This window comes from Ruditapes philippinarum, unplaced genomic scaffold (assembly GCF_026571515.1).
Source record: "Ruditapes philippinarum isolate M1 unplaced genomic scaffold, ASM2657151v2 ctg1098_1_1_1_1, whole genome shotgun sequence".
Classification (NCBI taxonomy): domain Eukaryota; kingdom Metazoa; phylum Mollusca; class Bivalvia; order Venerida; family Veneridae; genus Ruditapes; species Ruditapes philippinarum.
In genome coordinates, this window is record NW_026862289.1 from 360,850 (window position 1) to 384,604 (window position 23,755).

At 32.0% G+C, this 23,755-nt stretch overlaps 3 protein-coding genes across 5 annotated transcripts in view; all 3 read left to right on the plus strand.

Moving 5' to 3' along the window:
- Positions 1-23,755, plus strand: part of LOC132718565 (uncharacterized) — a 49,179-nt gene that overhangs the window by 11,401 nt on the left and 14,023 nt on the right. The window lies entirely within an intron of this gene.
- LOC132718567 (uncharacterized) lies at positions 135-3,697 on the plus strand. 2 transcript variants are annotated; one of them, XM_060702280.1, is made up of 4 exons: positions 135-280; positions 889-910; positions 1,559-1,614; positions 3,310-3,697. In XM_060702280.1, the coding sequence occupies exons 1-4, from the start codon at positions 232-234 to the stop codon at positions 3,453-3,455; spliced, it is 273 nt and encodes a 90-aa protein (XP_060558263.1). In that variant the 5' UTR covers positions 135-231; the 3' UTR covers positions 3,456-3,697. The 2 variants fall into 2 exon arrangements, with proteins under 2 accessions (XP_060558263.1, XP_060558262.1); XM_060702279.1 differs by having other exon boundaries at positions 142-280; positions 1,466-1,614.
- On the plus strand, positions 18,604-23,243 carry LOC132718564 (uncharacterized). The gene is made up of 4 exons (XM_060702274.1): positions 18,604-18,762; positions 21,086-21,209; positions 21,795-21,943; positions 22,660-23,243. The coding sequence occupies exons 1-4, from the start codon at positions 18,684-18,686 to the stop codon at positions 22,824-22,826; spliced, it is 519 nt and encodes a 172-aa protein (XP_060558257.1). The 5' UTR covers positions 18,604-18,683; the 3' UTR covers positions 22,827-23,243.

Below are 23,755 nucleotides of genomic sequence, written 5' to 3' on the forward strand. Positions count from 1 at the left end.
TTAAAAGAAGTAAATGCGGAAGAAATCCAGGCACAAGAATTTATCACTAGCTCTTGATAAAAAATAAATTTAAGTTACAAATTTCACACGCATATAAGTCTTAAAGCTAGGTGTAAATATGCACTGACGCGTGACGGTCATGTTACATTCTTCTGCAGCAGTTTATTCAGGGTAAATCGTGTGATAAATATGCTTAAAATAGTGACAGTATAATGTGATCAACAGACAAACATGGTGGACAACATTTTATTTACGTTTATTTTGTTTGCTGGATTTACAGGTAAGACGTTTAAAATTTGTTTTTATAACTTTTAAACATAAAATGTTAAATTGATACCAAGTCGATGAACAAAAATAAAACTCTTAAACACTTTATGTGTTATGAATTTTACACCATATATTTCTTTCCAATGCAGGTTAAACGTGTATATATATTTTACAAGCTATATAATGAATTTATATGATTTATGATTTAGTCTTGAAATATTCTCAGCAATAATCACTGTCGCGGGGGAGAATCATATTTGAGTTGCGCGATGTATTGAATAGAAAAACCATAGGTTTGTAATAATCGGGTTCTTTTTTACTTTTCTTTTTTATAAATGACCAATTTATGTAGGAATATTGGAATTGTCAAAGGATATGTTCGACCTGTCTTAAGGCATATCATGACTCAGAAACATTCTTTTTTACTTTTTTATAATGGACAATATGAATTATATATAGTTTAAATAATCATGATTATAGAGAATGCTACTTTAAATGTATGTAAACTGAAAACAGTAGTAAAATGTAAACAAAGTAGTAATTTGACTTCCGTAAATAAAATAATAGCCAACAAATATGATGATGTATGTTTTACGAGTCAGTCTTTTGTTTTGTCTGTAGGTACATTTGCGACATCTACGAGGTAAGTCGTAACCTTTTGTGTGTTTCAAAAGCGTAAAACTTTTTTTAAGATACATGTTTGTATTCAACTCAAAGTATAAAGTGTTATTCAAAATGTTATACTATTCGAAATACAATTTCTTGTCAAAGTGTAAGGTTTACTGTGTGTCATGTTAATGCATGAGCAAATGATTTTAATATTTGTATCAGTCATGTGATATAATAGCAGGTCTAGATCTATTTCAAGTGTGTATGTGTGTGTGTGTTTTTTTTTGTGTGTGTGTTTTTTTTTAAATATTTTCTACTGAAAGAGCTATTTCTAAAATTTGTTAGAGGGTCAGTGATGAACATTTCTATATCAGGTTTCATTGTGAATTGGTCTATGTTTGTTTGCTGCAGTATGGTTTTGAAAATTATAGCTTTAAAATAATACGCAATATTCACTTCATCAATGCTAAATACAAAAAAATGGAGGGAAAGACAAATAAACACCACGTATATACTCCGCACTAGGCTTTGTCTTTGTATGAATTTGCATGAAAAACTACGGCTATTTCTTTTTCTCTTAATGTTTCAGGCCTGCTCCTTTCTTTGGTTTTCTAATAGGCGTGATAGTGTTTATCGTTGTTCTTGTTTTAATAAGTATTTTCGTATGCGTATATTGTCGCAGAAAAAGAGGACACCCTGGTCAAGTGTGTCAACCGCCTCCACTTCTAAGTACTACAAGTATGTTTATCATTTTTTAGCAATAATCTTATTGTCGTATCATAGAAGAGAAACATCAATGTTACAACCTAATATGAAGTAATCCATGTTGCCAATTTACGTAAAAGTAGAGCATAAAATAAAACAAAACAGAAATACTAAAGATGTTTGTGACATCAGTTATGAGAAGAAGTGCCTTTCAATATCCATAGATATGTAATTTTAGTTTTACAGTATACTTCTCGTTGTTTTTACAGTGATATTTTACGCAAATAAATTTATACCGTTTTGTGAAGGTTTTCATCAGCAATAGGCACGTTATTATCAAATTGAATACAAAATTACATTTATCCGTAGATTAAATGACTTTATTATTTGTTTATATAGAAATAGTCTCAGTCCGTATGTCCTTCCGTCCGACATTTTTGTCCGGAACATATCTCAAAAAGTATTTGAGGTGTCAACTTGAAACTTCATACTATTAGGTGGATAGATCATATTGTGAAGGAGTGCAGTGCACAAGAATGATAACTCTACATATCATAATTTTTTAGTTATTGCCCTTTGTTATTTTTCAAGCATAATTTTTGTCCAAAGCATAGGTAAAAAGCCTTTGTGATATCAACATGAAGCTTCATGGATGGATAGATCTCCCTCAGAAAGTGTGCTCTGCACAAGAATAATAACTGTACCCTTCATAATTTTTAGGTTATTGCCCTTTTTTATTTTTCATACTTATTTGTTCACCTGAGTGGAGCATAACTCAAAAAGTCTTTGAGATGTCAACGTGAAACTTCATAGGTGGATAGACCTTATTAAGGAGGAATGCTGTGCGCAAGAATGATAACTCTACCTTTATAATTTTTGAGTAATTGCCCTTTGATATTTTTCATACTTTTTGTTCGGAGCTTATCTCAAAAAGTGTTAGAGGTATCAACTTTAAACTTCATAGGTGGATAGATCATATTGCAGAGGAGTGCAGTGCACAAGAATAATAACTCTACCCTGCATAATTTTTCAGTAATTGCCCTTTGTTATTTTCAAACTTAATTTTTGTCCAGAACATAACTCAAAAAGCTTTTGTAATATCAACATGAAACTTTATGGGTGGATAGATCTCACTCAGGAGGTGTGCAGTGCATAATAATGATAACTCTTCCCTTCATAATTTTTGAGTTATTGCCCTTTGTTATTTTTCATACTTAATTTTTTTACCCGAGTGGAGCATAACTTAAAATGTCTTTAAGATGTCAATATGAAACTTCATAGGTGGATAGATCTCATTGAGGAGGAATGCTGTGCGCAAGAAAGATAACTCTACCCTTTATAATTTTTGAGTTATTGCCCTTTGTCATCTTTCATACTTTTTGTCCGGAGCTTATCTCAAAAAGTGTTAGAGGTATCAACTTGAAACTTCATAGGTGGATAGATCTCATTGAGGAGGAGTGCAACACACAAGAATGATAACATACTCTGCATTATTTTCAGTAATTGCCCTTTGTTATTTTCAGCCATCAATATTCACATAGGTTTCAAATCTGTAAACACTTAGCCATCAGTTTTCATTACCAAAAGATCTCTTTAAATTGAATTATTCTGCTCTACTACATATACATTCTTGCGATGAGAAAACACATTCGGCGGGGGACGGCCATGCTAACATGGCTCTTGTTTAATTTGTAAGAACCTATGTATATCATACATGCTTTATTTCAGTTCATATCCACAATCCGCTGCCATTCGGACACGCTGGCTACAGTCCGGTTATGATAATGACGTCAAACGTGACGCCAGGATCAATGCAACAATGGCAGCAGCCGGTGGCTCCGCCAAAGTTCGAAGAAATTGATTCGCAACAATGAACAGAAAGGCGAATAATAGAATGAAATATGGAACGTTATCTAAAATGATGAAGATTTTCTAAATTACTATATCAAAATATAAATGTTTCTCGAATTTACTTTTCTTCTATTTGATGTTGTGTAAGCTCATGCATTCTTACTATCGATTAATGAGTTTTACGTTTGTGCCATTATTCCTGACCAATATGCATCGTGATAATAGAAGAAAAAATTCACAACTTGATCTAAAATTAACCCTTTTTTTTTAAAAAAAAAATACAGAAAATAAATTATTTTTGTTACTTAGTTGTGGTGGTTTTCTTGTTCGTGTTATATTTTCAAACCTTTTTATACATTGTTTTCTTTAGCTGATATATCTAGTTCTGTTTCCTATCTTGATTTATAAAAAAATATAATTCATATTTTTGCTTCTGCTTTTGTTCAACGGAGTCTTTCCTTTGCCATTAAAATTTTAAAACATTACAATAAGATTAAAGTCAGAATGCTGTTGCAGAAAACTTTGAGTCATCAGCATCGCATAGTTATTTCAATAGTTTTTTCTTTATATGTACTTCGACGGTATTTTATTGTTAACATCTTTATCGTATTAAGTAGAATATATCAGTTTCACCATTTTACATATTTTATAAGTTATAAATAATATGATAGTATATTGAATGACCAAACACTATCGTTGGTCCTACATGTACACGAAAATCAATGATGACATAATAAGCACAGGTGGCAGTATCAGTGTTTGGACACCCCACCCCTATCTGCCCCTGGACCCCTACTACAACCCTGAAAGAAAAATAATTCAACACTATAAGGTATCAAATACAAAACCACCGATAAAATTATTGATCAAAAAAAAAATTTCCACTATCAAAATTATATTATAGAAAGGTGAAAGCCTTAGAGTGATGAATTATTTTTCTTTCAGGGTTGTAGTATGGGTCCAGGGGCAGATAGGGGTGGGTGTCCAAACACCGATACTGCCACCTGTGATAATAAGGACATGTTGCATTTAAAGCCAATGCATTTTTTTAAATGAGTAAATAAATATATAAAATAATAAAAAAAATTGTATGTAGGGTTTTATCCGTTTAGCGATGACTTTGTGCATGCGCTTCTCGCTTTAAATCAATTTATTGCCATTTTCATTTTATACAAACATTTTGGAAGTATTTTTCTTAAAATCCGAACAATATTTATTGCATTAGATATATATGTTGCTATATTGTTATAGATTTTGTCAATCGAATTTGTTGAGTAATAAAATATGTATGTTTTTATCAGTACATTATTGTTGCTAGTCATTTAAGAAGTTACTACATGTATTTACATGTATTTAAAGACTATTATAGACGATAAAGTCACTATTATGTTTAAAAAATATTCGTTGCTGATAAAAAACCTCGACATATAGACAACAATGGTTTAAATATTTTGATTGGCTGATGGAAAAAAGGAAGCCATATTTGATGACTTTATTTGTGAAGTAGTCTAAAGGCTGAATCTAAAATCAAATTCAGATATGATTGATGTTAATGATCTTAAACAAGATGGAAAAAAGGTAGTAATATTTAAGGACGAAAGGAGTCTCAAACTGAAGTAATTCAAGATAGGTTGTCATAAAACTGTTGTGTTATCTATTTAGGTCATTTTTATTATATTGTCAGATTTGGCCAGTTTTAAACTGACAGATCATGTTAAATTAATATAATTATATTATTTCATGCTTTTCACTCGGATTATACGAAAAATACGAAACGATATTCTATAATGTAGAAAAAACATTTTAAAAAAACATTTCGGAAATAAGCCGCAATTTACGGTCCTGTTCCCGAGTTCCTATGCTACAAATGTATATCCTCTGTATAGTAAGATTTTGATATTTAAGTACTCCAAAATGACAATAGACATTTCCTAATACAAAATAACGAAAATCCAAAATGATTTATTATGTAGTCAGCTATGTGTGAAGTTGAAAGTAGTTAAAAGCGCTATAGTTAACATAGGTTAATGCTACTTTCTGCACTTAACATTCTGGTTGCAATTATGACCTCATACCTGACGTCTGGAACAACGATACAATGGAACCTGAAGCCTCATCAAAGTAAAAAGCCTGGTCAATGAAATATATAGAAGGCGGGTGTGTGTTAAAGAAAATATAAGATACATATGTCAATGGCTAATTTTTAATTATTATCGTTTTGAATTATATATTTACGAATTCATTTTTGTCTCTTTTTTTCTTTTGATGTTCTGGTATTACTTACTACGTTACTACTATCAATTAGGACAGAAATATGTACTGTATATATTCAAATTACGATAAGACATAAAGCGTTGAGACGGACGTTGTTTGTTAACGCCCAAGCAAGGACATGATAAAAAATATTTTGAATCAGCGTAAAATCGAGACAAACATACAACAGAGCGATATCATTGGTTTAAGCCGTCCAGTCCATTAACAAGAGCTCTTCAACAATAAAGCGCTTCCCTTTACATTTGAAGTAAAAACAAGGCATGTGGCTTTATTTATAAATGCAAAACAGAATGTATATAGAAAGATAAGTATTGCTGTGAGGTGTACAAAAACGCAGTTTAAGTTTGAATATTTTACTTATAATTAAGTTATAGTATATTTTCAAGGCTGTGTTGCTGTGTATGTGTAATAGAAACAGAAATAATATAAAGAATTTTGAAACAAATTGCCAGGGCACTTTTTGTAAATGTTTACAAATGATGAAGCCCTTGTACGTAGAATCGTTTATCCTTTTGTATCAATAATTTTTGTGTCGAGTCATGGTCAAGAGATATCTATTTAATTTCTTTTTTATATTAATAGGTTTTAACATGATATTAGGTAAATGTTAAAGTTTCTTGTCAATGACATATAGTTAATGTTGAATTTTCAAATAGCATTTGCTAATGTCGCCATTGTTTTAAAGAAAACTATTGTCATACACGTTGCAAACTTACGTAAAAAGTAGAGCCAGAAAGAACAAGACCTTTTCAAAATATAAAAGTTATTCGTGGCATCAGTAACAGAAAGAAATGGACGTCAGTCTCCATTGACATGTAATTTTGGTACAGTGTACTGCTCATTTTTTGTTTTTCTTTTGTTTTTTAACAATGATATTTTACGCAATTAATTTAATAACTTTCTGTGACGGTTGGTATTAGCAATAGGCACTTCATTATCAATACAATATTATATATATCCCTACATTTTATACTTTTTAATAATTGTTAGGAACCTATGTATCTTATGCATGTGTCATTTTAGTTCATTTCCACAATCCGCTGCCATACTGACAGGCTGTCTGTAATGGTACCGTCAACAGGCCGGTTACAATAATGACGTCAAACGTGACGACAGGAACAACGCAACAATGGGAGAAGCCGGTGGCCCCATTGCCTCCAAACTTCAAAACAACGAGAAGAGAGACGTGTGATGAAATAATTATATAATGTGTCTGCCGTTTATATAATGTTTGATACTAATGCTGTATGAAGTGACATTATGCTCATATTTTCCCCGGCAAGTTGAGATGTATTAGCAGTTTTTTTCTTCTTCTAAAGAATGGCTATTGTAATGGTGATTGACCAATTATTAATGATGAAAAATGTAAGTGATGATATAAAACAGTTAGCTAAATTTTAAAATACTGTCCAACACTTTCAGCGTTACCGATACGTACTGTACGATATTTATAGAAAACATTCCGTTGCGCGCATGGATTATTACATGTTTTTAATTTTCCATGGATATTATTAAATTGAAAACAATTATGGCAAAATGTCAAGTTATTTTAGTTTTATCTGTTCACTGATCATATGTACTGGATGGGCATACAGTTACTTTAAATGCGTTTTACTATCACAAGAAAAATATGTCTTAAATGTGCATGAAACAATATGTAATAAACAAGACAAGTTTTATTGAAATCAAAGTTTAAATCAAAATATCAGAATAATACTGGAACTTATTGATACGCAAAAATGTGTCTTATTCCGTTGCAGATTCGCCCAAAACTATAACCAAACATCAATGCTCGCAAAAGTCACTGATGATATGGTTGATTTTTGAAAAGGTAATTTGGGCGGCGTCCTGTGAACGTTGCCTTTCCCTTGTTGATGTTTATTCTTGTGATTTCCTTTATTGACAATATAGAAACATCTTCAGGTGTTCATAGTGTGGTTATCATAAAGCCTTCAATGTGTCACAATAGTGCCATTCCATTGAACGAAGCGTATTGTCCTCAAATGCGTGTGCCTTAAACGAAAAAATAAAAATAAATAATATTAACAAAATGGGGGAACTAAATATGGAAAGGGGATCAACAATTATTATGCGACAGAAATAAAAAATGCCTAAAAAACGGTTAAGACGGCAATATTGAAATATGGCAGTTTCGGTTTGTTTGAGCCTGTTCATGGACGGAACTGGACAGTGCTAGCTATCGTCCATGCCCCCTCCCCTACCACTGGGTTAGGAATAATGCAACATTTTAACCGATGAAAAGGTGGTAAAAGTGTGAATTTAGAATCATGCGCAGACGTGCCTGCAAATCTAGAAGGAGCTGACAAAAGGCAATTACATCTGCATTGTAATAGTTACATGACAGCTTTCTAACTTTGCTGGTGGAGGAAGATATAAAGTGCCCCTCATAGCTTATTTCAGGCATGAGCGATACGAATTCGCTTGGTATAAACTATTTAACAAGACACCAATGTTGTGTTGCTAGAGGAAGATATCATTTGCCCCTAATAGCATCAATTTAAGCACAAGCGATAAGTCTTATCGCGGTATAAAAAAAACACTAAAACAGAGAACAAAAAAAGAATCCCTAAAGAAAGTCCAACACAACAAAATTAAAAATGTTGCAGGCTCGGTTTGATTGAGCCTGTTCATGGATGGTACTGGAAAGTGCAATTTACCGCCCACCCCCTCCTAGCACCGGCTTAAGCACAATTCAACATTGAACACGAAAATGGTTAAATTTTGAATTTAGACATCTGTAGATGTGTTCATACTGCGGTTATCATGGAACCTTCAATGTGACACAAAAGTGCCATGCCATGAAAAGCGGCGTATGTAAAAGAATGATTTTCCCCTAAACGAGAAAACAATGGTCGGAACTAAATTAAATGGAATTTTGAAAGGAGATCTGAGGCTATGAAACCTGCATATCACAGATAAGACGTCAAAAGACAAATTTAAAAATGAAGGCAACATATCCACCAACGTTGTATTGCGTGCGGCGGCAAAACAAAAAAAAACGTGTTTACTTGATGTCGGCATGCTAATGACGCTGCATTACCGTGTAGTCTTTGTTTGTGTGCGGATATTAATATACTGGTCAGCCAAAAACAATTCACAGAACCTGTTGTAATTTTGTTTGTTGTTTCTAAAATACTTTTTTCTCAGTCCAGGACATTTAGCAAATGGCAAAATGTTCTCTTAAGTATTCACCCGCGAAAAAACACCCTTCACTCGTGTGCCTTCAATAACAGTTTTAATATATTTCAAAACGAAGATGGTGGTATTATGTCATTTGATTTCCTTCCAAGATGTAAAATACTTGTATGAACTTCAGAATATAAACAACAACTAGAATAAATATCTGCATCATTTCAATCTGTCCATAATCGAGCCTTACTTTAAAACCCATATTTTCACATTTTATTTGTACTTTTTCACAAAATATGATAAACAAGATCAACAAGGAAAGGCGGCGTTCAATGAATGCAACCCCCATATGACCCAGCAACAAGAACCAGTGGTAAGGTGCCCAGGCGGACACCAAACAAAAACAGGACAGGGCAAAGACAGAGCACGGACAGGTTAATCACTAAATGATAAATAATTTGTAACTGATTAGGAATTCAAAGAAAACAAATAAACAAGCCTGTTCACATAACTATAAAGAAATATAATCATGGCCATGTTAGTGTTGTGTAAATGCTAAAAATACACAGAATACTTGAGAGTGATCTTGGTTTTCTTGCCATCTTTGGCAACATTTTCTAAAATAAAAAGGTCAAGTGATTTTCCGAAGCTGACATTTTTAATCCGATCAAACATTTTACGAAAAGATGTCTAAAATTACCTGTTAGTACCCCTAGTAAATGGACAGTTAGAAGTGTCTCATTTGCATTGTGTTAATATTCCAACATAGTTTATAAGCTAAATGTAGCAATCAGTCCGATTTAGATTTCTGTCATTATTCCGTCTGCATATCACCTGGGCCGGTAGTACACCGTGTGATATCGGTTAGTCTGAGACACCTTATCTTTGTTAAAATCATAGTTACTTATCATACTCAAAATAAACAGATATGCACTACTTTTGACAAACTATCAACTTTTTAAGCAAAACTAGACAAAAATGACAGTTGCGATACTAGAATACTCTATTTATTGCCGCATCACATTGTTTCGACCTTATAAAATATGAATGTTTACAGCTCTTTTGAATGTTGTGTTTTGCAGGTCCATATTTGGCATAATATATGTACGAAATAATATATTTTACAAAAAAAGACCTTTCTGAATTAGTTAATTTAAAGTAGGTTTTATACAAGTAGGTTCTCGTATTCTTTTCTCAAAAGTTGACATTTAGCTCGCAAACACATACGAGACACATGTAAATGTACTTTATTAACCGGATTAGAAAAAAAATCATATCATTGTTTAAACGATATATTTTGCAGTACTCGGTTCCAGGAATCAAAACACTGACCCAATTGCAAATTCTGTCACAAAAGCACACTACTAATACTAATGTACCCGCAACCCGCTGTTCTACTTGTAACTGGTTAACGGGTGTGTTATTACGGGTAATAATCAGTTTGATCGATATGCTATAAATAGAGAGAGTAATATAATATCGTGAAACATACACACATGGATGACAAGTTTTTATTTACAGGTTTGTTGTTTGTGGGATTTACAAGTAAGGAATGTTATGTATAGAATCTAAATCTATTTTTAACCTTTAACTGAATTAGCTCGAGAAAGAAAAGTATAGTCTAGGTGCACAAAATGGAGATGTTGTGAAGAATATTTAATACATCAACTGTTATCATACACTGAATTTCATAAAGTAGATCTAATTGATTTATTATATGTAATATAAAGTGAATGATGACGTCATGTAGATTCACACTGAGTGATGTATTGCAAGTTAAATGCATTCAGTGGTGTTTATTGATGTAGTGTCCCTGACATGTAAAATAACATAATCGGCGATATGAGACTTGTTAGCTTGTTTATTTTGAGCTCGTCTGTTCAAAGAAAAAATCGAGCTATTACAATCGTTGTGTCGCTGTCATTGTTGCCGTCCACAGGTGTTTGGCGCGTTGTTTGGTCACTAACCACCCCCCCCCCCCCCCTTGCCCACTATACAACCCTACTTCCTCTCCTACTTATCGGTTATTTTCAAAAAACTCAGTAGGTCGCTGTCGACTTACACTTGCAGAGACTTCGAAATAACATTTCTTTTGAAAGTTTATTTATTATGCTTCCGACAAATTTCGGGGGAGCATATAGTCGCCGCCTTGTCCGTCCGTCCGCTTTTTTTGTCCGGGACATAACTTTGAAACAACAAGAGGTATCAACATGAAATTTTGTAGGTAGATATATCTCATTGAGTAGAAGTGCAGTGCACAAGAACCATAACTATGCCTTGCCTAACTTTTGAATTATTCGCCTTTGTTTATTTTTACTTTTTGAACTTTGTCCGGAACATAACTCTAAAACTATAAGAGGTATCAACATGAAACTTTGTAGGTAGATAGATCTCATTAAGTAGAGGTGTGCAGTGCACAAGAACCGTAACTCTGCCTTGCCTAAATTTCGAATTATTCCCGTTTGTTTATTTTCACACTTTGAACTTTGTCCGGGACATAACTCTAAAACTATAAAAGGTATCATTATGAAACTTTGTAGGTAGATAGATCTCATTAAGTAGGTTTGCAGTGCACAAGAACCGTAACTCTGTCTTCGGTTGCCTAATTTTGGTGTTATTGCCCTTTGTTCATTTTGACACTTTGAACTTTGTCTGGGTCATTTCTCTAAAATTATAAGAGATATCAACATGAAACTTTGTAGGTAGATAGATATCATTGGATAGAACTGCAATGCTTAAAAAACCTAAACAACGCCTTGTCTAATTTTGGAGTTATTGCCCTTTGTTCATTCTAACACTTTGAATTTTACCAGGGACATAACTCTTAAACTATAAGAGATATCATCAGGAAACTTTATAGATAGATAGATCACATTGAATAGAAGTGCAGTGCAAAAAAACTCAGCCTTGCCTTATTTTAGAGTTTTTGCCCTTTGTTCATTTTTATATACTTTCCTGTGTCCAAAGAGGAGCATCATCTGGTTCAACCTGTTCTTGTTTATTTATTTAGTTTAATTTTTTGTAGGGAATGATGGAAATTAAATTAAAACAAAGGTTTATATCAAATATTAAAACTTTTTTTTTTCAAATGATAATACTGCAGTTGACATGGTTTAAGAGAGGTATATGAGGGTTGCAGAGTGGGTTAAGGGAGGGGTGCGTGCATAGTGGCCAATCAATGCGTTGAACACCTGTGTTGCCGTCGTGCAAAACTCAATACAGTCAAATATGAAAGTTGGAATGCTTGCTCAGCATGAAAGAGATAGTTTTTAAAAAAATAAACAATTATTCCAAAAGCTATATTTTAAGTTATGGCAAAGTTTAAAAGTTTATACTTTTTGTTTGAATTGGCTATTAAATACAATGATTTTAAAACTAAAAACGAGTTCAACATGAGTTTGAAATACTTGTTTATCTGAACAAGGTACAGTTATTGGACAAAGGGTATTACTCTTATAGCTTTATTTTTGAAATTTATCAACATGAGACCTTTGAACCTATTGATGATCATGACAGAGTGCAGTTATAAAACAATCGACATTATAATTCAGAAAATAGTTATGACCCTTTCTAAACTTAACATTTTGTGACAGTTACCTTTTAATTAGAATTATTTCAAAAGTATGAAGAATATCAACATGAATCTTAAAAAAGTCTTGTCATAAATCAAGTAAAATGTTAGTTCCATGTCATCTTAAGTATGATACTGTCTTAGAAGTTCATTTTTCTTTCAGTTTGAAGACATATTTAGAGTTAACAATCTAGCTAATTTGTCATTCTGTTATTACTATATTTAGTGTTTCGCATTATACACGATGATTTCTGAAAATGCGAATACTTCAGTTTATGCAACAAGTAGGAAGGCAATACATTATTTTATTTTTTATATTTTGTTATTATTTTCTTTTTTTTCTTTGTGTGTGTGTGTGTGTGTGTGTGTGTGTGTGTGTGTGTGTGTGTTTTGTTTTTGACTTTTCCGAACCAAAGAGCTTTTGCTGGAGTCATGTTGCTGCTGTCCAAAAGCATTATCGTTGGTCATACTTTTTATTTCTTAACGGATTGCCATCATACTCAGACGTTACAATCCTTTGGACAAGGTCTTCAAGATGACCAGGCTAACTTGATCTTCACTAGTAAAAGCCCTTTACATTCAATGTCAAGTATTTGAATTTTGCTTGATTTTAGCTGTAATTGGCTCTAACTTTGTTACTTATGAATGTATTGTCTAAATACTTGGACATAATAAGGACACGACCTTACTGATACTAAATTGAGTATGGCCTTTACTTATCATTGACCTTGTAGGTCAAATTAATGAATTCACCGCTTTTTTTCTTGTATAATTAGCTATAAATTTGTTATTAATGAATTGATTGTCTTCCAACTTGGACACTACAATTCCTAGGATACTTATCAATTGGCAAATTATTGAAATTTACTTAAATTATCATATCGTTATTATGAATGTATGGATTTGCTTTATTCTTTAACAAAAAAAAAACACTCACTACAAAACTAGCAATGGAGATTAATTCAAATGCAATCTTGACCGTCAAAGTCATATATCAGATTTGAATTATAGTTTGTTCAAGACAGTAATGTTTTCCTGGAGTATTCTTTACTGCAATATTCATTCTTTAATGAGTAAGAAAAATCGCTCCACCTGGCAGTGGCTCTTGTCGGCTTATTCAAGCATAATAAGCAAATTGATTATTTCATTTCACGATTACTTGATTGAATACGACTTTTACACGATATAATGAAATAAATCCCAGCCTTTACTTCATTCTTCAACATGTTCTATGGAAAAGATGCCATTGAGGTCGAGGTTCAATGAGAAAGAAAATAAGCTAGCTACAAATATATCGATCTTATAAAACATAAAAGTGGCAAAGTATACTTGCAAAGTATGTTTGAGTGTTCAAAATTATTCATGACCACCATGTTTTATTTGTGTATTTCTTTTGTTCCTAGGTATATTCGGGTCATACTGCCGCCAATATGATTCCCGGATGGATGAAGATTCATTTTGGTGTGATAGAGGCTGTTGTGGAAGCTATGGGACCGAATACTGTTGCGGCATTGACGGCATCACGAAAGTCTTCTTTCTTTCTTTTTACTAAAAACATATGTATTCGAATAGAACTTTTAGCAAAGGCTTTTTTTCATCTTGAACCGAAAAACAACAACAACATATTTGTTTTTCTTGTCTTTCGGGTGATAGTGTTGTCCATATAATCAATCAGTCACCTGTGATTAGGTATTACAGAAGTCTTGGATAAGCACGCCACTTTGACGTTTGTAAAGTCGCTTTTCATCGGATAATCGTGGCTCAATTATATTTCTAAACAACCGTTTATATATAACAAGTCAGAAATCTTTATAAATAGAGAATAATGAATGAGTGTAGGTTTAATACTAATTTTATTGAACGAGTTGAATAAAATCATATAATGCGAGCCTCTGGCGAGCATAAATTTTGTTTAATTCAACGAGTTCAATAAAATTTGTATTGAATCTACACGAATATAATATTATATTTATCACATATATCAAATGAGAACGGTAAACTGATAAAAATAGCCATTTTTCATTGACGCGCCTATAGTGTAACGCTAACATTAGCGTGCTTTAACGCTGTTTATATATAACGCAAATGACGTCACGTCAAAGTGTTATTACACTAGTGTAAAATCGTGTTGATTAAATGGCTTAATTACACTCCTGTGTCGTGCTTAATGTGCTAAATAATAATATAATAAAGAGGAGAAGACATACAAAACAGTATTACGTACGAATTTTGATGTGGTATATTTTTTATTGAATTAGAACTCTTTTTGTCGTTTCTGTTTTAGGGATTGAGTTATTGCTGCCATTGTAATAAGCTTGATTGTCTTTGCCGTCATTGTTGCATCTATAGTGGTGGCCTGGTGCTGCTGTTGTCGGAAAACAAGAGGACAGATTGGACGGGTGTGCCAACCGGCTACATCTCAAACAACTACAAGTATAGTGTGTTTTAATGGTTTTATCTCAATATTATAATAAAGGATGTTGAATGAGTGTAATTTTTATACTGAATTTATTGAAGGAGTTGAATAAAATTATATTATGCTAGCCCCTCGCGAGCATAGTATTATTTTATTCAACAAGTTCAATAAATTTAGTAATGAACTTACACGAATTTAATATTTTTGTACAGGCTTTTGTGCAGAAAAATATAATGAATATAAAACAGACAAAAGGCCAAAAATTAAACTGTTATTGACATTGGCGGCATGCCTAACATAACATAGGATATATAAAATATTGTTCATAATAACGAACAATTATAATTCTACATACAACTTCGGTACAAAACACTGCTTTTTGGCACTTGAATTTATCCTAGGGGCGTCCGTGACTGAGTGGTTAAGGTCTTTGCTTTTGAACGATTTGCACCTCCCCGCTGTGTGTTCTGTGCATGTGTGGAAGCTATCCAGCTAGCTCTCGTAACGTCAGTGGTTTTATTCAAATGTCCTTTTGTTCTTTAAAAAATGCACGGAGGGGTACCTGAGATTTTCCTCTACCAGCAAAGCTGGGAAGTTGCCATGTGACATTTACCGTGTTGGTGCCACGTAAAGCTCAGTAAAGATACCTGTAAATTTCCCAAGCAATTTTATACCATGTTCCATTGTAGTTCAAATGCACAGTCAGCTGCCATATGGGCAGGTCGGCTATAACGGTACCGACAACATTCCCGTTACAATAATTATAATGACGTCGAATGTGACGCAAGGAACAACGCAACAATGGCAACAACTTGTACTTCCGCCATAGTACGAAGACTCAAGGCTCAAAAACAATAAGAAAAGATATGTGTGATAAATGTAAATGTATGTATCTAACAGTGTTGATAAAATGAGTTTAATTCGGTATCGGATTGTGTCTATGGGATTTTCTTTCTTTTAACTGTTTATGTTTTACATAACTTAATGCGGGCTTACTAAAAAGTAAATACGTCTGATGTGTACCACATATAAGAACATGAAACAGAAGAAAAGAAAAACTTGAAAAATGTGATGAAATGAAAACGTAAAAAACCACCAAGTAAAAAAAAAACAAAAAAAGCATTTGTTGATCCAAATGGAAGAAAGAAATATTTTTCCTCGTTTTCAAATGAACAGTATATTTACAAAATTGATGTAATACACTATATCTTTGCAACAATCAAACCAACGAAAGATCGCAGTTTTATTCTTGCTTCTGCCTCTTCTTACAATATTATGATATATTTTGTGTTGTTTAGCTGATTCATTTGTTTTGACTACAAATGCTGACTTAACTTTTTAAATCAGAAAATTGTTGAACCACTGTTTTAGTATTTTGACACCACGAGAAGCCGACTTTTAGGAAACGAAAGAAATAGAATATAGTTTGCAGAATGTATGATGCCAGAAGTAGGCCCTTTTAACTTTATATGTTAAGCCTTTGCAAATTTGTTCACAACTGAACAATTGTTTAAATGATTTAAAAGAGACGTGTAGACTTTTTTCCAAAGAAAGTTACATTTTACTATAATATTTATAATAAAGAAAAATGTCTGTTTTCTTCTAGTACCTTTTGATAATGACTTGAAACGTTATTGTTTTTTATTGTTAAAACTATCTTTGGCAAAAATGAGTTTGTTTTTAATCAAGAAATAATCATTACTGATATTAATAAATGTAAATACCCGTATAGATATAAAACATGCAGATCATGACATGTCTAAAAATAGATAAGCATAATTCAAACTTGAAGTGAAAAGCAAACAAACAGAGAAACATGGTGGGCAAGATTTTATTTACATTATTTTTTTTTCTGTTTTTTTTTTCAGGTAAGAGGTTTTTAGAAACTTTATAATCGATTAAAAATATTAAAATAATCTTTAACGGTTTCGTGACACTAGGACGACACATATTTTTGTTATTAATTCTGTCGATTATTTACCGATATTTAATTGTTAACATTAATCATGATTTAATGATATTATAAATTTAAAATAACATATCTCTTAGGGTAGTATTGCATACTAGCAGCCCTAGAACTAAAATAACACCCGGAGAGACATGGTGTTTTTATTTATCGAAGCAACATTTTGATATTATAGTAAAGCTGAGCCGAGCGATCAGGGGAGAAAACTAGAGCTAAAACATTACGTTTTCTTAAGTTTATATAGATTACTCTTCCCTGGGGAGTTTAGACCAAGTGATATTCGTTTGCAGAATGATAGATCGAAATAGCGCCACGTGACGTCACATTAGGCTATATACTAGTGAAAAGTTACTGATAATAAAAAAACAGGGACGCTTTCCTGTTTAGATTGAATGTCGGGTGCGTGTAACCATCACGGCGTTTCAAAAAAAAAGTTTTGACTGTACTAAAACAGAAACTAATAGGCACGAATCAATAAATGTCTCAGGCGTTTGCACGAATGAGCCTTATATGATCATAATGAGCTAAATATGTAAATAATAACAGCATTGTGAGTTAAACACAGTGAGTTAGATACAGTTACTGATAAATTATTATATTTATTTCATGTATGTCAACCAGTTATTTTTTTGTTTTATCAGTGAAATGAAATCAATATCACTTACAGTATATCAATCACAGTATGGGTGATATAGCTTTGCTAGTCTTTTCAGACATATGTTAATACGCAGTAAGAATTGTGCCGTTTTGTTGTTGTTATTGTTGCTGTTGTGCTATAGATTTTTGTTTAGTAAACCCTGGCTATCAAGTGCTATGATTTCTCATCATAGTTTGAGATTAAAGGTGTCCTTCTAAGATACAAATGCAGCAAGATATTTTTTAGTGAGTGTCAGTCGTATAGTTTTATCGTATACTGACCCCAACTTGGGTCCTCGTACAGAACGTAAAGTAGTACATGTATAAAGTAGAGAGGTATACTTATTGGTCAACATGATGGAGTTTTAAAAGCCCACTGTGCCTCAGAAATGTTATCAATTTTACTTCTAAAAAACTTTTATTTTTGATATTTTGATGCACCTTTCGAAAATAAAAATAAATATTTGCCTTATGTGTAGATTTTTCCGCTACTTTTGGCAATTGGTATAATTGTAGTGACTTAGTTTTGTGTATCGAAACAAAAATACTACTTTGTTTACCTTTAAATTTGCTACCTCTGCGATACATTACTTCACGTTCAGTGCTACTTTCTGCAGTTGATAAACATCCTAAATGCTCTAAATCAATTGTAAAACAATTATTAAACAAATGCTTGACATTTTGAAAGAATTAAAAAATAATCAATTCATTTCTGTCTGTTTTCTTAGGAACATTATCGACATCAACAAACCCGTAAATTTACCTATTTTGTTTCATTTAACACGCAAAAGATAAACTATCATTTTGTAAGACATTCTGTCAAGTCAAGGTCTTTCAAGACCCTTTTTAGGACCACCGGATGCCTTTTAGTATACACGGCAGTATTCGCCCGTATAATTTTAGTACTCTAAAGTAATTGCCTTCGATAGATTATCGCAAAAACGAAAACAAAAAGAAAATAATAAAACAACGAATAAAACAGAAGAAAAAAAACACACATAAAGTTCATTTTTTAGACATCAAAGAAATAAACTCATTACCTGTCTTAGACATATTACTTTTAAATTGTTCAGCTATTAAGAGTTCTACTTAGATAACAATATATAATGCACTTTCACGAGGCATGTACTTTCTATGCTACTTGATATGATATGTTGTGTATGTTTATTACGGGTAGACAAATATTCAGTGGGACATGCTAAAAATAGAAACAGGATCATATATCAAACTTAAAACGAATGGTGGTAAACAAACAGACAATATTTAATATGGCGGACAAGATTTTGTTTACGTTTATTTTATGTGCGGGGATTACAAGTAAGAAGTTTATATTAAAATCTATTTTATATCATTAAGACTTGAAATATTTTACTCATTACCCGTTTAGGGAGACTTAAAGGAGGTTAAAAACAAAACATTGTTTTTTAATTATAGATATATCAAGATCTATACGGTAACTTATACATGTAAATATTTATCATGAATTTAATGGGATGATGTCGTCCAGTTTAAAAATTAAATTAACTACTGTCGGAAGGTAATCCCACTACATGTATCAAATAATGTGGCAACAATAGTTTTGTAATAAGCTATCAGTTTTAAATAATGTCAAATCATATAATACTCGTCAAGGATAGGCAGGACCTTTATCGTAGGTTTTATATGACGTTAAACTGCGAGGGACAGAAGTTTGTGTAGATCATAGATGCTTTAGTTTTTTGTGATAGCGATTCTTATATAATTATTTGTCAGTTATCGTCATACAGTAAATGGTATTCCATAAATTACTGGAGTGCTATGTACAATAGTGAAAAAATGCATTAATAAGTGAAATATCGAAAGTGAATGAATGGTGAACATTGAGTGATATATGAAGACTCTATAATGTGTGAATAACATACAAAGTGTTAGTATTCTAGGAGCAATTACGAAATTCTAATAGTATCAAATGAAATGAAATAAGATATTGGTTATAACACGAATCAAAAGGCGAAATTGCGGTTGCGAATAGATTATATTGTATAACGTCATTTAAATTACATGTATTTCCAATAGGTGTTTATTAATGACAACCTGTATAGTGTATTGGAAGCGACGTTTGTGTCTCTTCAAAATAATCAATACAGTTTACAATACAGTATTATAATACATTATTGTTTTTGACAGGCTTGAGACATTTGTCAAACAATCATTGTCATATGATATTGAAACAGTACAGCGAATGTTATTTCGCATTTTGTAAGGAAGTCAAAATACTATTTCCGTTACATTTTGCTACTTATATTACATATAATTTTACATTTTTACATTTTTGTTCAGGTAACAGGCATTCAATATACTGTAAAACTATAATTTAAATATCATAAAAGTTTTCTTTTCGTTTTTGATCTTAAAAGCAGACCTGAGTAAAATTTACTATACAAGAGTACGACAGTTTTATTTCTATCGATTTAAACGACACGTTAACTATGACCCACTTTTAGATAAATGCAGGAAGAAAAAATATCATAAACTGTTAAGAATGAATATTATCACGCGGCTATAAACATTTTATTACGTTCTATGGCGAAGGTTCGATCAGAATAATTCGATATGTCAGTATAGTCAAACCATTGTAGGTTTTCGCGTTGTCTACTAGTCGAAGTACTGTGCCCATAGCTAGCGTCCGTATCCTGTCTAAGGCCAGTTATTTTTATCCAACGGCTTTTACAAATCGTACAATGGAAGCCCCGAGATTTATTTCTATAATAACCTTGAAATCAGCGTAACAGCATAACTGATAAACTTCTTGTTCATTTTAATAGGCTATCGATATGTTGGTTTTTTTTTTACCAAATGCAAGATGAAGTCATATAATTTCCTTTGTCATTTTAAAGATCTTTTGTTGTTCTCTTTGCTAGCATTTATAACCTTATTAAATTATTGATGAGATAAGATAAACAAAATGTCTTCGGAAAGCAGTGATTTAACAGGATGTTTAAATTGCTTTTATCTGTTTTGCGCGTCAATCTTTATACTATAGGTAACAAAAAGCAGCGAAATAAACTTTGATTTTACGCTGCATCAACACAGCTAACGTCATATGGGGTGAAATATACGATTATGCACAAAAGTGACAATTTATATTTCGCCGCATTTAATTATCACGTAAACTGTGTCGGTGGTCTGTAAAACCAAAGTATATTTCGCTATGTTTCGTGATTTGGATCTATACGATTATGCTCACATGTTATATTTGAAAATACTGACAATAAGTAAACAGTCTCTTTCTAAACATATTTTTAGTAAACACAGAAAAGATAAATTATGTTGCGTTAAACACAGGGGGGATGCATATTGTCATTAATTAACACTGGCATTTTAATGAAACAACCAGCTTTATTTGACCGGTTATAGAAAATACAGCTTCCAAAACATAGTTTGTTCATTCTCTTAATATTCAAATAAGACATTTTCAGTAAGATTTTTCCAGATTTCAATATAGTTTTGCAAGACAAGTATTTTACCTATAAATGATCATAGAATATTTTTAAGCGCAAGCTTATTTCACGTTTAACGAAAGCTTATTATTATTATTATTATTATTATTACTTTTATTTTTATTATAATTATTACTTATTTATCTTTTATTGGTTCCCAGGTTCATTTGCGCGAAAAAAATGTTACAACTATGATACCTGGGAACATGACGATTCATTTTGGTGTGACGAAGGCTGTTGTGGAAGTTATGGTGATAAATACTGTTGCAACGAGTCCGACGACGCGTAATGTTGTTCTTTTTATCTTAGAATTAATTTGTCAAAATAATTTATTTTAAAACAATAACAATTAAAAAATCATTGTTTCAAGCTTAATCTTAAACTAAAGATACTAATGTATGTGCATGTAAAGCAAAGAGTTTTCTTCCACTTTCTTAAAGAATATGTGTTATGCTCTGCCTAATCAATCACGTGTAAGGATATTTTATGCTCAACATAGATGAAATGTATGACCTAACTTATCTATTCCATACACGATTTTGAAACATTTTCTTCTAACACAATGTTGTATGTTTTATTTATAGGCTATGTTTATATTATATTTTTATGTTATATTTTAGAAAGATCACTACAAATCTATATATTAGGTCTTCAAAGTTAAATTGCCTGTCTGTTTGCTTCCGAGAAGCATTGGAGAATTTAGTAGGAAATTAACATTGCACCATTGATATACAAAAATTAAAGAGAAGAAAAGAAAAGAAAACGAGAAGAGAACAAGAAAACCACACTCCAAAAATTAAGATTTTTAATTCCAAGCATTACATATACACAGCAAATATCTTAATTATAGTGAATGGTTTTCTGTTTCAGTGTCGGGGCAATTGTTGGCATTGTTATAGGTTGCATAATCTTTGTCGCTCTTGTTGTGTCAGTAGTGGTGGCCATATGCTGTTGTTGTCGTAAAACAAGAGGACGTACCGGACAGGTGTGCCAACCGGCTACAGCTCAAACCACAACAAGTATATGTGTTGTTTATATCAAATATTTCATTATATTGTCATCTACAAAATGCCAGTTTTAAATGATTTGTATGCACATGAATTGCACATAATGCAATAGCTATTTAGGAGATGAATAGCATCATTTAAGGGAATAGGTTTTTGAATAGTGGTAGTTACGTTAAAGTTTTTATCCCCGTACAACAAAATTTATGGAGCACTGCCGTTCACAAAAGATTAGTCAGTCAACCGGTTGCGCTTTTCTTTCATTTTTTTTTAATTTATTTATTTATCTATTTATTTATTTATGTTACTATTTTATTGTATTTTATTTTTCTTCGTTATTTTATTACTTTTTGAAGTTGTGTCTGTAAAAAAATGGTTGTAACCCATGATTAGCTTGAATCACTCATCCAAAGTATTGTTAATTACGACACATTTCAGGATTTGCTTTAAAATGCTAGGTATATAGCTCACAGCAAAACCATTGTATTCTTTTGTGAAGAACAGCTTAACATTCATTATCCCAGTGAAGTCAGCCAATTTGCATTAAAATGCGAATTTTGTTAAAGTCCATTAAGCGGAAGTCTCGTGAAATTAAATCTTAAACTGTTTACCACGGTCCCTTCAAAAACAGAAAATGGTATTGTGCTTTGTTTTGCGATAAGGGTGTTTATTTATTACATACACACTACGTTTAACAAATTGTAAACAGTCTGTGCCATTCTACATTTTAGTTCAAATGCACAGTCCCCTGCCGTATGGACAAGTAGGATATAACGGCGCCATTAACATGCCAGTTACAATAATGACGTCAAACGTGACGCCAGGAACAACGCAACAATGGCAACAGCCGGTGGCTCCGCCAAAGTACGAAGACATTGCTCCGAATGAGCAGAAATGAGCAGAAAGACGTATAACAAAGCGAAATATAGAACATTATCTGACATTGATGAAGATTTTCTAAATAACTTTATTAATGTTTCTGGAATTTACTTTTTTACTATTTGATGTTTTGTTGTTGTTTTTTTGTTGTCGTTTTTTCGTTATGCGTTCTAACTATCGATTAATATAATTTATGTGTGTGCCATTACACGTAACAAATATACATTGTGATAAGAGAAGGGAAAACCCACAACTTTATCTAAAATGAACTTTGATAAAATACAGAAAATAAATTATTTGGTTTCTTTAGTTGCGGTTTTATTCTTCGTTATATATTTAAAACTTTTTATATATCGTTTTGTTTAACAGATATATTTATTTCTGTTTTCTGTGTAAAGTTGATTAAACTTTGTTTTTCTTAAAGAAATGCATCATTTATATGTTTTCTTTTGCTTTCGCACAATGGAGTCTTGCCTTTGCCATTACAATTTCAAAAAGCACAATGAAATTAAAGTCAGACAGCTGTTGGAGAAAGTTTTGTGTCATCAGCATTGTAGAGTTATTACAAACCATGAAAAAAATTTATGTATATATTTTAGTTTTAATTTGATAATATTGTATTGTTAACATCTATATGTTAAATTAAATACAATATATTTCATAACTTTACGTACTTTATAACTCGTAAAATAATATGTTGATAGTATGGCAAAAGTTCTAAAAACATTATCTTTGGTCCTCCACGAAAATCAATGATGACTTAAAGCAGCACGCCTCCGGATTCATGTTAATTATCATGAACATTTTAAAAATGTTTCAAAAAGTAAAATATTTTGAGGTGAACAAATAAAGTAATTCATATTTTGCAATCTGCACTTACAATCCACTAAAAGTACCCAAAAGTGATCAACATATACAACAAACAGCCCTTATAGCGGCAGTAACGCA

Bases quoted from the DNA above. Each gene is read 5' to 3' on its own strand.
- LOC132718567 (XM_060702279.1), top strand. From the start codon at position 232: ATGGTGGACAACATTTTATTTACGTTTATTTTGTTTGCTGGATTTACA. The intron at 281-888 runs GTAAGACGTTTA...TTTTGTCTGTAG, and splicing joins TTTGTTTGCTGGATTTACAG to GTACATTTGCGACATCTACG. The intron at 1,615-3,309 runs GTATGTTTATCA...GCTTTATTTCAG, and splicing joins TCCACTTCTAAGTACTACAA to TTCATATCCACAATCCGCTG.
- LOC132718564 (XM_060702274.1), top strand. From the start codon at position 18,684: ATGGTGGTAAACAAACAGACAATATTTAATATGGCGGACAAGATTTTG. The intron at 18,763-21,085 runs GTAAGAAGTTTA...ATTGGTTCCCAG, and splicing joins TTTATGTGCGGGGATTACAA to GTTCATTTGCGCGAAAAAAA. The intron at 21,944-22,659 runs GTATATGTGTTG...TCTACATTTTAG, and splicing joins TACAGCTCAAACCACAACAA to TTCAAATGCACAGTCCCCTG.